The sequence below is a fragment of the Canis aureus genome, chromosome 4, assembly GCF_053574225.1.
Source record: "Canis aureus isolate CA01 chromosome 4, VMU_Caureus_v.1.0, whole genome shotgun sequence".
Classification (NCBI taxonomy): Eukaryota; Metazoa; Chordata; class Mammalia; order Carnivora; family Canidae; genus Canis; species Canis aureus.
The window spans coordinates 11,157,795-11,174,049 of NC_135614.1; the positions used below are offsets into that span (position 1 = coordinate 11,157,795).

The 16,255-nt window shown below is 39.1% G+C and overlaps 2 protein-coding genes and 1 long non-coding RNA gene across 4 annotated transcripts in view; 2 read left to right on the plus strand and 1 right to left on the minus strand.

Annotated features, from left to right (window-relative positions):
- The window catches only part of ABCB10 (ATP binding cassette subfamily B member 10), a 35,799-nt gene extending 33,465 nt beyond the window's left edge, over positions 1 to 2,334 (plus strand). Inside the window, exon 13 of the mRNA XM_077894336.1 lies at positions 424 to 2,334. Within this exon, the coding sequence (XP_077750462.1) occupies positions 424 to 655 (232 nt within the window). The 3' untranslated portion in view covers positions 656 to 2,334. The remainder of the gene's footprint in view (positions 1 to 423) is intronic.
- A 3,675-nt stretch (positions 2,335 to 6,009) lies between these two features.
- LOC144312181 (uncharacterized) lies at positions 6,010 to 7,386 on the minus strand. Its single transcript, XR_013377609.1, has 2 exons — positions 7,291 to 7,386; positions 6,010 to 7,052 (listed from the first exon to the last, which is right to left on the minus strand). It is a non-coding gene; the product is annotated as an uncharacterized LOC144312181 (long non-coding RNA).
- A 63-nt stretch (positions 7,387 to 7,449) lies between these two features.
- Positions 7,450 to 16,255, plus strand: part of NUP133 (nucleoporin 133) — a 53,959-nt gene continuing 45,153 nt past the window's right edge. Inside the window, exons 1-5 of one of the 2 annotated variants that reach the window (XM_077894557.1) lie at positions 7,450 to 7,748; positions 10,171 to 10,289; positions 12,955 to 13,058; positions 14,380 to 14,487; positions 16,070 to 16,204. In XM_077894557.1, coding sequence (XP_077750683.1) covers positions 7,567 to 7,748; positions 10,171 to 10,289; positions 12,955 to 13,058; positions 14,380 to 14,487; positions 16,070 to 16,204 — 648 coding nt within the window. In that variant the 5' untranslated portion in view covers positions 7,450 to 7,566. Of the gene's footprint in view, positions 7,749 to 8,129; positions 8,155 to 10,170; positions 10,290 to 12,954; positions 13,059 to 14,379; positions 14,488 to 16,069; positions 16,205 to 16,255 lie in introns of those variants that run through there. The other variant, XM_077894558.1, reaches the window with a different exon arrangement.

Sequence of the window (16,255 nt, forward strand, 5' to 3'; positions counted from 1 at the left end):
TGTACTTCAAAGTGGTACAACTGAAAATGCTGTTTTTCCCACTTCCACTTTAAAGTGACCACATCTGAATGGATAATGACAGTTGGGAGGCAGAGGGCAGGCCGAGTCAGAAGTTGAGGGTTCTAGTCTCAGTTCAGTCACGTTTGTGATGAGCCCTGGATCACACTCAGCAGCAGCTTTACAGAGTGCTCTGCTCCTTCTGTGACAGCAGTTCTATGGAGAACAAAGATCCAAGTTTCTTTTGTGTAGTATTTTTATAATATAAAAAATATATAGTGGAATTATGTATAGAGTAGAAGTGATTTTGATTGCAGTGGAAATTCCCTGCTCCTCTGGGGCAACTGCGTTTATAAGGGGAAGTACGTGAGCACACAGCATGCACAGCACTGATGTCTCTGCTTTCTCACATGGTTCCTGTGAAAGCGCGCTGGATGCTGAAAATGAATACCTTGTGCAAGAAGCGCTGGACCGACTCATGGAAGGAAGAACAGTGCTAATTATCGCCCACCGTCTGTCTACCATTAAGAATGCTAATATGGTGGCTGTTCTTGACCAAGGAAAGATTACAGAATGTGGGAAACATGAGGAATTGCTTTCAAAACCAGACGGGATATACAGAAAATTAATGAACAAACAAAGGTTTATTTCAGCTTAAAGAAGCAATTACTGATAAAGTGAACATGGGAGACTTTAAAGCAAACCATTGCTGCAGGATAAAAAGAAATTTAGGGATGGTATCTAATCTACAAATCATACTTCAAGTTATTTAAAATATGCCTATTTTTTCCAAGGTGGATAAAACATTGTTTTGAGATGTACCTATTCTCAAGACTTTTTTATTCAGAGTTTTAATAATTGTAACTTTCTAAATGTCTATAGCACTGAAGTTATTTTCAGGTTTTTTTACTTTCTTTTATCCTGGAGTACTTTAATTAATATAACATGATGCCTCATTTTTTTTAACCTGCTGATACACATTGAAACTGTTGTCAAATGACAACTTTTAAAAGGGGATTATAAATAAAAAGCTTAACTATTTTAGGTGAGTTTGCCAGTCACTCTGTGTAATTCTCTTGGTAGTGTCCTACCTACATTATGTCTAATTTCACTAGATGAAAATCTTCCTCTTTTTCTATTCTGATAATCTCCTGAAGCAAACCTGACATACAGACATACAGGAATAGTTAATGTCACATGGCGAGGAGGGAACATTTATGTTCCCCACCTCCTATGTCTTCAGGGGTGTGAAACTTTAGAAATATGTGTTCTTCTGGGATGAAACTGTGTTTAGATGTGTGTGGTTTTCAACATTTTTAGCACATGAAAGTCTGATGAGTTCTAAAAAGGGAAGAAGCCCATCCTTTGAATACGGAAACTTCTGTTTTCATTATTTGCACATTTGTTACTTTGGGAAGCAAGGCATGAACTGCTAGGTATTACCAAGAGGTAAAAATGAATTTTATATATAAGTTATCCAAAGGCATGTATTTTGAAAATCCTCTTTTAAAAATTTATAATTCCTAGCCAAATTTTACATTTTACCAGTTACTGAAATACTTTTGAAGTTGTTTCATTCAATAAGGCAAAAATCTAAATAATATAACTGTAATTTTCAACTTTAAAACATTTGAAGAAAGCTTAGTTCTTCCTTTTGATATTGTTTGTATCAGTAGTTTTCCTATTGATACAGAGTATCAATAAACTTTCAGAACTTGTCACTCACTCTTCTGAAAAGAGGATTATAACCCTTTTGATTTATGGTTATAATTTTATTCACCCAAATGCCTCAGAATTCTGAAAGCAGTGCTGAAAGCCATCTTTCAAATCACTTCTGTTATTTTGCTGTTGCCTCAAGAAAAAGTGCTTTTTTTAACATTGATGATGCCAGAACCTAAGAAATAACTATATTGGTATAATTAAAATGGAAGTTTGCCCATGTTCTAAGTATTGATTAGTTCACTGATTATACTGGAAGAAGAACCACTATTTCCTGATAAGCGTGTAGTGTTATAATTCATTCTACATAAGGGAATTTATCATTGAATAAAATGAACTCAGTGAATGAATGAACTCCATGTTCTTTGTATTAGGAAACAGTATATTTGTGACAATCATTTTAACAAGCTTTACTTGTATTCTTTATACAATTTGCTATTATGGCATGGTTCACAGCAGACTAAACAATTACAAGTTGGATCTGAGGGAAATCTCTTTGTGCCATAGAAATTATTTACAAAATTGACTTTGATTATATTTTATTTTCTAATACAAGATGTTCAAATGTGTCTTTAAGGAACATTTTATATCCCAGATTAAAATTTATAGTAAACTTTATTTGAGTCTGTCACTTCTTATAAAGCTTTATTCTTACTGGAATTTGACTATGGAGGTTCAGTAATAAAGAAAAAACTAACATTATAAATAAAGGAAAGTAGTAATTACAAGTTCCTTTCATATCCTCCTTACCTAAAATTGTTAATGTTCTCATTTTTATTTTTACCCTTTCGTTGTTTTGCTATTTATAAACTGTTAGAAGGTGGGGGAGGGATAGTAAAGTATCCCCCAAACTGAGAAGGTTAGAGACGGGAGATTGAAATAGGTGACTCCATCCAATTTACATGGAGTTTTCTTCAAAGAAACTTGTCGATGGGGGATCGAGTTGATGATGCTCCAGGCAGCTGCACAGCTATTCTCCATAAAGTCCAAACCTTGGTCTACAGATTTCATAGAGCAAAGGGATGTGTGGGTGGGGAGCATACTGTAGTGAGATCAAAGGGCTTGCATGCACCTAACCGGCAGCTAATCTTTAATTAGATATTGTGGTGCCATCCATAGGAAGTGTAAAGACTCTAACAGATTCATGGGAGACCAAAGCAAGCCTCCACACATCCCAGCCTTGGTGTGCACTTCTAAGGTATGTATATTAATCTTCAAGGGACCTGGAACACAAGAGAGGTCATTGAGCAAACCTGAACAAGATGGAGGGCTAAAGATAGAGTCAGTATTGTCAGTACTCCTACATAAACTCTCTATTTAGTTGCTTTAGTGCAATAAATAAGTATCCTCTATTCCCACTGTGGACAAGGAATTCTGCTTTGGAGTTGATGACAGAATGAGTATCTGCTCTCAAGGAACTTCTAGTTTATTTAGAAAGAGATAAAGGAAACAAAAAGTAATTACAAGAAAATAGCTAAATAGCAGAGGAGTTACTGCACCAATTTGTTTCCCGAGTGTTTGCACATGTTACCATGTTTGATACCTTGACAGTTCTATAATTTAAATAAAGGCCTATCATCCCCTTTTCACAGAAAAGAAGAATAGGCAAGTTGTAAATTAATTCAGCACTGGTGCTGTATACTAGGAGATATTAGAGAAATGGGAGCTGGATCATGGACCTTCAAAATCATGCTGAAAATCTTAGCTTTCATTCTACATGCATGGAGAACAATTGAAGGATATGTATGTTCATATAAGCAATTGAAAAAATAAGCAAAAAAGAAAATTTTAATCACCAGAAATACTGCATGTGCGATAAAATTTCATGTTAATGAGCTTAGTGTTTGTTGTCCACCTCCCAGGCTCATCTCTATGTGCAAGGCCTTCTCTGACCTTGGACTTGACTGGTTCTCAGGAAATAACCATAAGCTAAATAAGCTGTTTTAAGCTAAACCAATTTTTATAAACTAAGGTTCTATTTTGAGAAATCCATTTTATTCCATAAAAATGCCAAAGCTGTTAGAAAATAAATGAAAACAAATATAAATGTTACAAAACATTAAGTATATTAATGAAAGAAGTATGTGAAAACTACATTGTAAATGTTCCTTTGGGGGTGTCCTTCTACATGATTTTTATGTCAGGCATCATGGCAATCTCTGTTCATTCATTTGAAAAACATTACTGAGCATTCTCTACTTCCCCTATGCCTACAAAGGACCCATGTTTCCTCATGAAACTAGCCCATGGGTCAGTAAACGGACCTGCTGCCTGATTTGTATGGTCTGCAAGCTAAGGATGGTTTTTACAGTTTTTTAAAAGATTTTATTTATTCATTCATGAGACAGAGAGAGAGAGAGAGAGAGGCAGAGACACAGGCAGAAGGAGAAGCAGGCTCCATGCAGGGAGCCCATTGGGGGACTCAATCCTGGGACTCCAGGATCACACCCGCTGGGCTGAAGGCAGGCGCTAAACCACTGAGTCACCCAGGGATCCCGGTTTGTTTGTTTTTTAAAGATTTTATTTATTTAGTGAGAGAGAGAAAGAGAGCACACGTGAGCCGGGGGAGGGGTAAAGGAAGAAGGAGAGAGAGAATCCCAAGCAGACTACACTGAGCATGGCACCTGACATGCGGTTCCATCCTACGACCCTGAAATGATGACCCAAGACCAAACCAAGAGTCCAATGCTTAACCAACTGAGTCATGCGGGCACCCCAGTTTTTACAGCTTTAAATTATTTTTAAAATCAAAGGAAAAATATTTCATAACACATCAAAGTTATATGAAATTTAAATTTCAGTGTCCATAGAGTTTTATTGGAACACAGCCACACTCATTTATGAGCAGTTCCAACAGACTAAAAGGCCTGCAAGCTGGAGACGGTCTTTGACCCTTGACAGTCTCCTGACCATTGAACTAGTGAAAACAATATGCATTCTTCCCTGCTTGGAGGACTAAATTCCTTTAAACTACAATGAAATTTATAGTTATCTCAAAGTCCCATTGCCATTAGATGGCAATTAAATGAATGCCTTGAAAATGATTGGGCGTGGATGATTTCTATCATGAGTTTTTCATTGTTCCCCTGCCTTTCAATTTTAATAATGTCACCATTACTATGTCAGTGATAATGGGATTCTAACAATTCTACCACAGCTGCAAGAAGTGATTCTGGCTACTGTCCCATTGTTGATTGCAGTGATTAGTGCCACATAAATCAAAGTTTGGTCTTAACTGAAAGGGTAGCACGTTAGGAAGGGAGGCACATGTTCAGGTTGAACATCTCACAAATGTGCATGTGTCTAGACATACAATGAGATATTTTATTTCATTTTAAAAAAAGATTTTATTTATTCATGAGAGAGAGGCAGAGACACAGGCAGAGGGAGAAGCAGGCTCCACGCAGGAAGCCCGACGTGGGACTCGATCCCAGGACAGGGATCACAACCTGAGCCAAAGGCAGATGCTCAACCACTGAGCCACCCAGGCGTCCTGAAGTATTTTATTTCAATTAAAAAATGGGCTCGTTGTGGGAAATATCAGAGAGGGAGACGGAACATGAGAGACTCCTAACTCTGGGAAACGAACAAGAGGTGGTGGAAAGGGAGGTGAGTGGGGTGATGGGGTGACTGGGTGATGGGCACTGAGGAGTCACTCCATGGGATGCATACTGGGTGTTATGCTATACATTGGCAAATCGAACTCCAATAAAAAAAATATACAGAAAATAAAGGGCTCATCGTGGAATACTGTTCTTAGACCAACCTGCTTTTTAAAATTTTACAATGGAGGGATCCCTGGGTGGCGCAGCGGTTTGGCCCCTGCCTTTGGCCCAGGGCGCGATCCTGGAGACCTGGGATCGAATCCCACGTCGGGCTCCCGGTGCATGGAGCCTGCTTCTCCCTCTGCCTGTGTCTCTGCCTCTCTCTCTCTCTCTCTCTCTCTCTGTGTGTGTGTGACTATCATAAATAAAAGTTAAAAAAAAATAAAATTTTACAATGAAATATTTTCCTATATCCTTAAGTATTCATTACACGCATCTACATGTCTTCTTTTAATGTGAATATACTACAAAGCTATCATTGTACATCTTTCTATAGTCTTCGCTATTATAAACAATACTATCTATATGATTTTTGTTTTTTTCAGATAATTTCTAAAAGTGAATTGCCAAGTTTAAAGAGCATGTGCAAGTTATAAGGCTTTTTGATAGATTATCCTCTCAAAAGATGGTACTAATTTATAAAAATCTCACCAGAAGTGTAAATATCAGCACGTATTACTCCACAGCCTTTCAACATGAACTATTTTCATTTTTTAAAAAACTTCCAACTAGTTAAACAGGCAAAAAATACTGATTGGTGGTTTGATTCGTATTTCTTTAATTACTAGTGACATTGAAGATCTTTTCATGTGGTCATTTCTAGTCTTTGACTTAATGCTAGTTCATGCCTTCCACATTTCCATTTTTTTTTTTTTTCCTTTTGGGGTGGCTTGCTTTCTCTTGCGGATTTTCTTTAAAGAGTACTATTTTATTGGAAATACTGTTTTTCTTCAGCTTGTTTGCTTTCATTCTACGTTTGTGTTTTTTGCCATCCATGAATACAGTCATGTCTCCACTATCTAATTCTCACAAGCGAGTACTTTCAGTAATTTAATAGAGGCTCAAAAAGGTGACAGAGATAGTGAATAGCAGAGGCGAGATTTAAAGCAAGTCCCATTTAATTCCGGAGTCTATACACTCAATTACTACGTGAGTGGTTGTCAAAATATCCCCAGACAGCAGCATCACCCACACCGGGAAGCCCGTTAGACGTGCACATTCCCAGGCAGTGGGTGAGTGGGCAAGCTCGAGCGGGAGACGCGGCTCCACACCATCCCTCCTGCTAGTCTCCTGTAGAAGGAACCACGCTGTTCAAAATAAGGTCAGAGGATAAATAAGGAAATGACTTAAAAAAAAAAAAAAGGAGATGGCAGCCACGAGGAAAATGTAGCAGCCCGGGTGGTGATACCGAAGTTCTTGGGTCCCCGCTGTCCGGGCCAGGCTGGCCCCGGTGGCCCGACTCAGCTCGGCGCTCCGGGATGTCGCGGCGGCGGTCGGTGCGCCGAGTGACTCCGGGACGAGCCCTCCTTTACCCGGGGGCGAAGGGGTCCTCAAGGAAAACAGGAATCCAGTTTTTGACACATGGGTCGTGAGGAGTCTGCAGGACACGCAGGTCCCATTGTCCCCCCGGGAGCTGCTGCAGAGGGCAGCTTCTGAGCCAGATCCGGGCTAAAGACCTGGACTCTGCTAGCGTGGATGAGACGGCGCGGAGTTGAGTGGGGAACGACAAACCTGGAGAAGGACAAACAACCCTGAGTGTGACAGCACTGGCGGCCTTTCAGCGTGGACCAGGGATCCGACACTGCAGCTGGCGAGAGGCTCAGGAGAGACCAGCACACGGAGACGCTGGCGTTCAGGCTGCCGGAGGGCCAGCCCCACCCCTCGGGGTCCAGAGGGCCCCGGGCTTTCCAGTCTCGCTTCCCTGAGGCTCCCGACACCCGCCGGCCCCCCAAGGCCCCAAAGGAGTCACCTCTTCGACCACGCCCCGCGGCCGACTGCGCCGCTCCCACGTCATTACCGCGCGCCCTCCCACCGTCCCCACCACACCCCGCGCCTCGGCGCTGCGCTTTTACGTCTGACCGCGCGCTCTGCCCCCGCCACCCTACAAAGCCCGCAGCTTGGCGCTGTGTTTTTACGTCATCACTGCGCGCCCTCCCGCCTCTGGGTGTTCAAGCTCCGCGCGCGAGCAGAGCTGCAGGCCGCACCGGCGGGATCGGCGCGTTCTGTGTCGCCTCTCCCTTCCGTCATGTTCCCGGCCGTCTCCTCTCCGCGGACACCCGGGCCCGGAACCCGGAGGGGCCCGCTAGGCGGAGTCGGGCCAGGTTCCACGCCCCGGACGGCGAGCAGGAAAGGGCTGTGCCTGGGGTCGGCAGTCAGCTCCCCGGTGGTCTTTTCGCCCGTCGGCCGGCGTAGCTCGCTGAGCTCGAGGTACGTGATTGTCCCCGGTTCGGTCCGGTGATGCGCAGGCTTACGTGCCTCGCGGGCCTGCTGGGCCAGTGTCTCCAGAATCCTCCGGAACCGGGGGCGGCGGGGAGGAATGCCAGAAGTTTGGGGGAAATAGACCTTCGCCATCTTTGCGGGTTATTTCAGCCTCGCTTTTAATTCGTCAATTGTGCCTTCACTTTTCACTTTTCATGGAAAAGGTCTCTTCTACCTCTGTGTAGAAGGGAACAAGTTGGATTGCAGTGAGTGGTTGCCTGCCGCCTCCTTACTGCCCCTGTGTTCCGGTGCAAGTCAGTCAGTCATTCTTTTCATCTGTGAAATGGCGATAGTACTTGACCTGAACCCGCTTCACTCAAGGCCAAGTGAATCAACATGAAATTCCTCGACGATGGTGGGAATGAGCGTCTCCAGCCTAGGAAAATCGTATAGTGCCTGATATAATTACTGCCGTTAATATATCTGCTGATTGATAATTAAGGGACTTTAGGCCACACAAGTTAATTTTGTAGCTAAATTAAATAGGGCAAAGGTTATCCGTAGCATTGACATAAGAATAGTTACCAGAAAAAAGCGTTTCACAGTAGTCCACATATCTGTTAAATCATGCTCCATGCCCCCCGTCATAATTAATTTAGAACTTTAGAAGGTAGCATGTTTTAGAGTAGTTTCCTCAGAATTCGTCTACCAAAAATGAACTTTTTTTTTGCAAGAAAACTGTGATGCTGGATTTTGAATTTATAGTTAAAATTTATCTCTGAATGTTTGCAATGCTTTAAAGGAGAAATGGTTTTTAAAAACTACACTGCGTCTTTGACTTTTTGCTTTTGAAAGTGCTCTTCGAAGTGGTGATCTTGTCAGTGTTTTCTACTTTTGAGAAAAATCAGGGAATAAAAGCTGTACTCTATTTAATGTGTTTTAAAAACTTTTCTTACTTTCCAGTGATCATTTATTTTTTTCTTAAGATTTATTTATTTATTCGTGATAGACATGTGGCGGGGGGGAGCAGAGACACAGGCAGAGGGAGAAGCAGGCTCCGTGCAGGGAGCCCAATGCAGGACTCGATTCTGGGACTCCAGGATCATGCCCTGGGCCAAAGGCAGGTGCTAAACCGCTGAGCCACCCAGGGGTCCCCTCCAGTGATCATTTAAAGAAAAATCTTTGTTATAACGCTCTGTCAGGAAACAAAGCTCATTTAATCCTCACAAGAGAGAATAAATTTTATACTGGTAACTTTACATTATTTTTGAAGGTTAACAAGATGAGAAGGAGACACAATTTTTTTTTTTTTTTTTTTTTTTTTTTAGATTGAGAGACACAGAGGGAGAAGCAAGCTCCCTGCAGGGAGCCCAACATGGGACTTGATCGCTGGTCTGTAGGATCACGCCTTGGGCTGAAGGTGGCCCTAAACGCAGGAGATACAATTTCGACTGCTGTATCTGGTGTTGAAGAACAGATAACAGCAGATATTCAGGACCCTATTTAATTTCTTGATTGTACAAGTCTAGTAGATTTCATAAAGTTCTATAGCTGATGAGGGCAAAATGGGTGAAGGGGAGTGAGAGGTACAGACCTCCTGTTACGGAATGTGTAAGGCATGAGGATGAAAAGTACAACATCGGGAATATAATCAGTGATATAATAGGGTTGCATGGTGACTGTAGTTATACTTGTGAGCAGAGCATAGTTTCCAATTACTGTATTGTACATCTGAAACTAATGTAACATTGTATATCAACTGTACTTCAATAAAAAGAATTCTGGGGGATCCCTGGGTGGCGCAGCGGTTTGGCGCCTGCTTTTGGCCCTGGGCGCGATCCTGGAGACCCAAGATGGAATCCCACGTCGGGCTCCCGGTGCATGGAGCCTGCTTCTCCCTCTGCCTGTGTCTGTGCCCCTCTCTCTCTCTCTCTCTGTGTGACTATCATAAATAAATAAAAATTAAAAAAAAAAAAAAAAAGAATTCTGGAGCTGATGAGAGCTTAAGGATGATCTAACCCAATGTTTGTAAAGCTTTTTTGACCACAGTGTAGAATAAATTCTAGATTATATTCTTTTTTTTTTTCTAGATTATATTCTATTTCATTTTTCATAAATGTTGATTGAGACCTTCAAAATGACCCACAATTTGGAAAACACTGATCTAGTCCAACCTTTGTATTTCACAACTAAGGAAGCAGTTATAAAGGGTCTAAGCAAATAGAGCATGCATCTGATTGCTAGAGCAGAAGAGTCCGAAACCAAGTTTTTCTAGATCCTGTCAGTCTTTTTTTTTTTAATGAAAAATATAGTTAATTGCAGTAGACATGAGCCAAAGCAAGATCTTCTCTTCATGTGAAAATAGGTATGTAAAGATCAGAATAACACAATTTTAAGTTATGATTCAAATAATATGGTTTCTTTTCTTTAGAGGGACACCTACACGGATATTGCCACACCATTGTGTAACTGAGTCTATGAACTATGATGTGAAAACATTTGGATCTTCTCTTCCTGTTAAAATAATGGAAGCCTTAACATTGGCTGAAGGTGGGTATCATTTTCCATTTGCCTTTATTAGCAATTCAGAATGCAGCCTGGCTCTAGCTTAGATCGAAATTTGTGCTTTCTGTGATATTCCTTCACTTAAATCGGGCAGAAACAGATAACATATTTGATCTTCACTGTAACTGAAAAATAAAATAAATTTCAGAAGCAGAATGAGTCTATTCTTAGCACAATCATGTTACTTCTTTTATGGCTTTAAACATTGCATATGCAAAACTCAGTCCAATTTCAGAATTTGTGTGTATGAAGTTAGCTTTAAAAAAAAAAAAAAAAACAACCACTGCCTCACACTATTGGGTGTAATACTGCAATCAGGTCAAATCTTACTTCTATTTCTGGATCCTGTGTAGTATCCCAGAGGTTTTATGTACACATTTATGTTATCAATGTGGTACCTGTAGAAGATTCTCTTGGCAGAGAATTAGAGTGGAAATTTGGAAGATGCAGTCACACAAGCATCAAAAAGGCAACACTAAGGACGAGGGGTTGGGTGACTGGGGGAGCAAAGTTCAGAGCATCCTCAGTGATGAACCCAAGTCATTTTTGTTTATGATTCAATTCTAGATTTTTGTGATTTTCTGGAAGTGTTTTTCAAACTGTAAGTAGTGACTGAAGTCAGTTTAGTGTCTCATGGCCAGCACTTAAAAAAACAGAGTGCATGATATCAGAGTGCATTTCATATAATAATGTTAGATAATTTTTTTTAAGATTCTGTTTATTTATTCATGAGAGACAGAGAGAGAAAGGCAGAGACACAGAGGGAGAAGCAGGCTCCATGCAGGAGGCCCGACATGGGACTCGATCCTGGGTCTCCAGGATTAGGCCCTGGGCTGAAGGTGGCGCTAAACCGCTGAACCACCCAGGCTGCCCTGTTGGTTTTTTTTTTTGTTGTTAGAGAAATACTGATTTTAATTCAACATAAGGTAAACTCTAGGCATCTGTCATCTTTCAGCCTAAGAATTAGCAAAACTGTTGAAACAAGGCACAATTTTCCTCATATTTGTTACGTGGCTCCAGTTACAAAAATTTTTTTTATGAAAATGTTAAAACATAAAAATAGAAGTCTGATTTAAAAAAAAAGGTATAAAACAATCCCCGCAAAACCTGTTAATGTTGATCCTGATTCTACAAAACAGCACCAGTAAGAAGAATAAAAGTTGTTAAAAACCATTACGACAGCATTTCTGAAATCAGGCTGCCCTGTTTTATTTAAATTGTATTTGAATGTATTGTGATACAAAGTGTGTTTCATACTGTGAATGACAGTCAAAAAAGGTTAAAGTACCCTATTCTAGAAAGGAATATTTCTCATCAACTTGAAGTTGCATATCTTTGTCTATGAGTCCTTGGGAATTCAGTTACGGTGGTGTTCAGACAACTAAATTTCCACAAACCTCTATTATGCACTGTTCTTGTTTTAAATACATATGTTATATTTTTTATTACTCTTCAAAAAATTTCAGCTTAAATTGTATTTAAGCCTTTTAACATACTCCTGGTTCATGCCACCAGGCTTGAACAAATAGCACAGATAGTACTATTAATAGTACAGAGCCTCAAAGGAGAGAATCCCTAGAAATTAGGATGTGCATATGTAAACTATAAGAACTTTTCCCTATATAGAAACCTACCAAGTACTGTGTGTTAAATCAGAGACCTCAGGGGTTTGCCTGTAGAGTATTTGGAGCTGCTATATTGCTTTTAGGAAAAGAAAATATTGAGCATTCTAATTCAGCAAAAAACACACACTTAGCTTAGGCATGATTTAGTATTGTAGCTTGTACGTTATTGATGCCTTTTGTTTTGCCCTCTGTACCCTGCTTTTAAGCAAAGAGCAGAGCTCAAGTTAATTAAATTTCTAGGGCTAACACATTAGTTGGCCACTAACGCTTATGACAGCAACATACTAATTTAGTTTTGCCATTTAATATGGAATGTAACCCATGAGACACCTGGGTGGCTCAGTTAGTTAAGCGGCTGGCTCTTGGTTTTAGATAAGGTCACGGAATTGAGCCCTGTGCTTAGTGGGGAGCCTGCTTTAGATTCTCTTCTACTCCTTCTGTCCCTCCCTCATGTATGTGCTCTCTCTCTTTTTAAAATAAATAGCTTTTTAAAAAATATGGAATGTCACCTTTGATATTTATATATGTTTGCATATAATGATTTATTATACTTTTAAAGAAAGTATTTTAAAATCACATTCTTTTGAAGGAACAATTTTTCCTTGAAATTTTTTTATATATTTAATGGGAGATTATTTGTGTTTCCATATCAAAATAAAATTATAGATGTTACTAAATATTACAGAAAGTAAGATATCTGTTTATAGCAAATATTAAAAGATAGTAAACCTAAGCCTAAAATACACTTTTTGCCTTCAGATACATTTCCAAAAATGGTTATAAAAGTCAAATAGATTCTTGTTTTGTTAATAAATATTGATTTACTCAATAGCATTTTTTGGGGGAAAAAAAAGCATTTTTTGATGTGAATGAATCTTTTTTGTATGTGGTAATAACTTATATATATATATAAAGAATGTAGCCATAAAGAAGATTTTCATATAAGGAATTTTAAGGATCTTTTTTCTTTTTAACAATTTTTAAAAATTTATGCTTTAAGATTAATTACACACTTTTTTTTAAAGTTGATGATCAGCTCACTGTTCACATAGATGAAGGTGGATGGGCTTGTCTGGTCTGCAAAGAGAAACTCATTATTTGGAAGATTGCTCTGTCACCTATTACTAAGGTAATTGCTGTTTAGAGAACTAGTAGGAGATAGAGGAGAGGATTACCAATTGGCTCTAGATTTTTACTCTAATAAAGCTTTAGAGTTGTTACAGGACAGTAATCTGAATTTATACAACATTATGGATTTCCATTTTTGTTACAATATGAAACACTGAGCATGCATACACATTTCTATTGGGGGGAAAAGTTCCTCCCATTTAATAATTTTAAACTAGAGCTATGTTACTTACATTTAATAACATTAGAGACTTTAAAATTTTTAATGATTGTTATAAGCATCTTGTCAGTCTATCTAATGGAGTTTAAAGACTAAATGCTGTCCACATAAGCTAATGAACTGAGTTTATTTCTAAAATAGGATTGTGTTTCACTGAATTTACTGAATGATGCTTAAGAGAGAAGAACTGAGCGGTGCCTGGGGGCGCTCGGTCAGTTAGGCAGCAACTCCTGATTCTGCTCACATCATAATCTTGGGGTCCTGAAATGGAGCTCTGCCTCACTGCACTCAGTGAGGAGTCTGCTTCAGGATTTTCTCTCTCCCTCTACCTTCGCCCCCCAAATAAATAAATGTCTTTTTAAAAAACAAAGAAAAAATGATACCAGTTTTAGCAATTGCTAGTTTAACTTTCAGTTGTCAAGTTTCTCACATAGGGTTATCATTTGTGTTTCCAGAACCTTATCCTCAGCAACCTATTTTCCTGTGTGTTTCAGATCAGGCATCCTCTCTTACATCACTCACTGGTTACTGTTACTGGGCCTTATTCCTTTGGAACTGGGGACTCCTGCTTACCTAAACTCTTGATGTCTGTGACCTCTGTACTGCTACTACATAGAAAATAATATTTGTGAGCATAGGAAAGGGAGACAGACATTCTGGGTGCTGTGATGAGTTAGCAGAAGGAACCTGATACCTGGCTGAGGCTAAGAAATATTTTCTAGACAACTTGGTATAATTAATTGCTCTGTGGTAATGCTGATGTTAGTTGTCAAACAAATCAAGACTAGCCTAGGAAAATTCCATACGTATTTTTCTTAACCAATAGACTTTATTTAGTCCAGAAAAACATTGGAGTAGTTGATATTCAGGGACTAGTCTAGCTTTTAAGTTTTCCTAATCCTATATCTGTTAAAAAACTTTGTTTTGAAATTACCGAAAGCCTGATCAAAAAGATGTGAGAAGAAAGAATATTTGTAGAATGGTATTTCCAGCAGTGAGTCAGAATCTAAAATATGCAAGGAAAAAAAATAGTGAAGTCAGGTACATATTTTAAAAAATTCGATTGATGTGAAAGATTTTTTTGTTTGGGTTTCTTCTTTAGTTATCTGTTTGCAAAGAACTTCAACTGCCACCTAGTGACTTCGACTGGAGTGCTGACTTGGTGGCTCTCTCTTACTCTGATAACTCAGGTGAAACACAATCTACTCAGGTAGGTGACTTAAATGCTTATTGATACGCATTTTTTTTAAATAAAGAAGTTCTACTATTAGAGGAATCATCCAACCTGATTTAGAGACATAATGATAAAGCCACAGGAATCAAGACTTGTATTGGCAAAGGGACATATAAGGGCATTTGAACAGAATAGAGACTACAGATACAGAGTGGCCCTTTGATCTTTGACAGCTGCAACAATTATTCAATGGAGTAAGGATGGTCTTTTCAGTAAATGGTGTTGGGACCATTGGGCATCCTTATGCAAAGAAAAAGAGAGAAAGGAAGAACTACTCCCTAAATCTCCTACTTTATATAAAGATTAACTCAAAATGGATCATAGGTTTAGATGTAAAACATAAAACTATAAAAACTTTTAGAAGAAAACAGGAAAAAAAATCATCATAATCTGGGGTTAGACAAAGAGTTCTTGGAAATCACCGAAAGCATGATTCATTTTAAAAAATGGATAAATTGGACCTCATCAAAATTTAAAAATTGGCTCTGTCAAACACAGTGACAAGAAAAAGAGACAAGCTACAGCCTGGAGGAGAATATTCTTAAGTCCTATGGCCATCAAAGGACTTGTATCTCAAATGCAAAATGAACTCTCAAGGCTTATTAAGAAAACAACTGAATTTAAAAACAGGGCACAGGACTTGAACAGACACCAAGGGTGTCACAGAGGTGTTCATGTCATTAGCTATTAGGGAAATGTAAATTGAAACAATAGTGAGATATCATAATACATCTCTTAAAATGGCTAAAATACAAAATACTGACACTACGAAGTATTCCCAAGGATATGGGGCAACTGGAATTCATACATTCCTGATGAGAATGCAAAATGGTATAGCTACTGGATTTTCACACTTGCTGTTATGACCCAGCAATTCCCTTCCTGGCTGTTTACCTTATAGAAGTTAAAACTTATATTTACACAAAAAACAGTGTATGAATGTCATGGCAGCTTTTTATTTGTGATAGCCAAAGGTGGAAACAACCCAAGTGTCCTTTAACAAGTGAATGAATAAACAAACAGGGTTCATCCATAGAATGGAATTCTACTCAGCAGTGAAAAGGAATGAACTCTTGATAACAGTAACAATCTGGATGGATCTCAAGACATGCTGAAGTAAGATAAGCTGGTGCTTAAAGGTTACATTCTATATGATTTCATTTGCTTGACATTCTCAGAAAGATGGAACACTAATGATGGAAACAGTGGTTGTCAGGGTTAGGATGAGGGAAAGATGTGATTATTAAGAGAGAGCACCAGGAAGTTTGGGGTGTTGACAGAATTGTGCTGTGTCCCTATATTGGTGGTAGTTACGTGGGTCTGTACATGTGTTAAAATTTGTAGAACTAAAAAAAAAAATTTTTTTTTTGTAGAACTGCACAACAAAAGAAAGTAAATTTTATAGTCTGATAATTTTTAAAATATAAAAAGGAGGGGTTTTGTCCCCCCTAATTTTTGTTAAATAGTAAATTGCCCTGGTTTCTTTTTATTGGTGTCACCAGACTCCTAGTTTCAGGGTCTTTTTTATTGTGATTACTGACTGTTATATTGTTTCAAGGCTGTTGCTGTCATGGTTGCCACCAGAGAAGGAGCCATCCGCTATTGGCCAAGCCTTGCCGGTGAAGATATCTACACAGAGACCTTCGTAGATTTGGGAGGTGATAAGACTTACAGTTTCCTAACAGCAGTACAGGTATACAATGAGTATTCTTTTATATTTATTGGAAAGCTGTGTTTTGGCTTG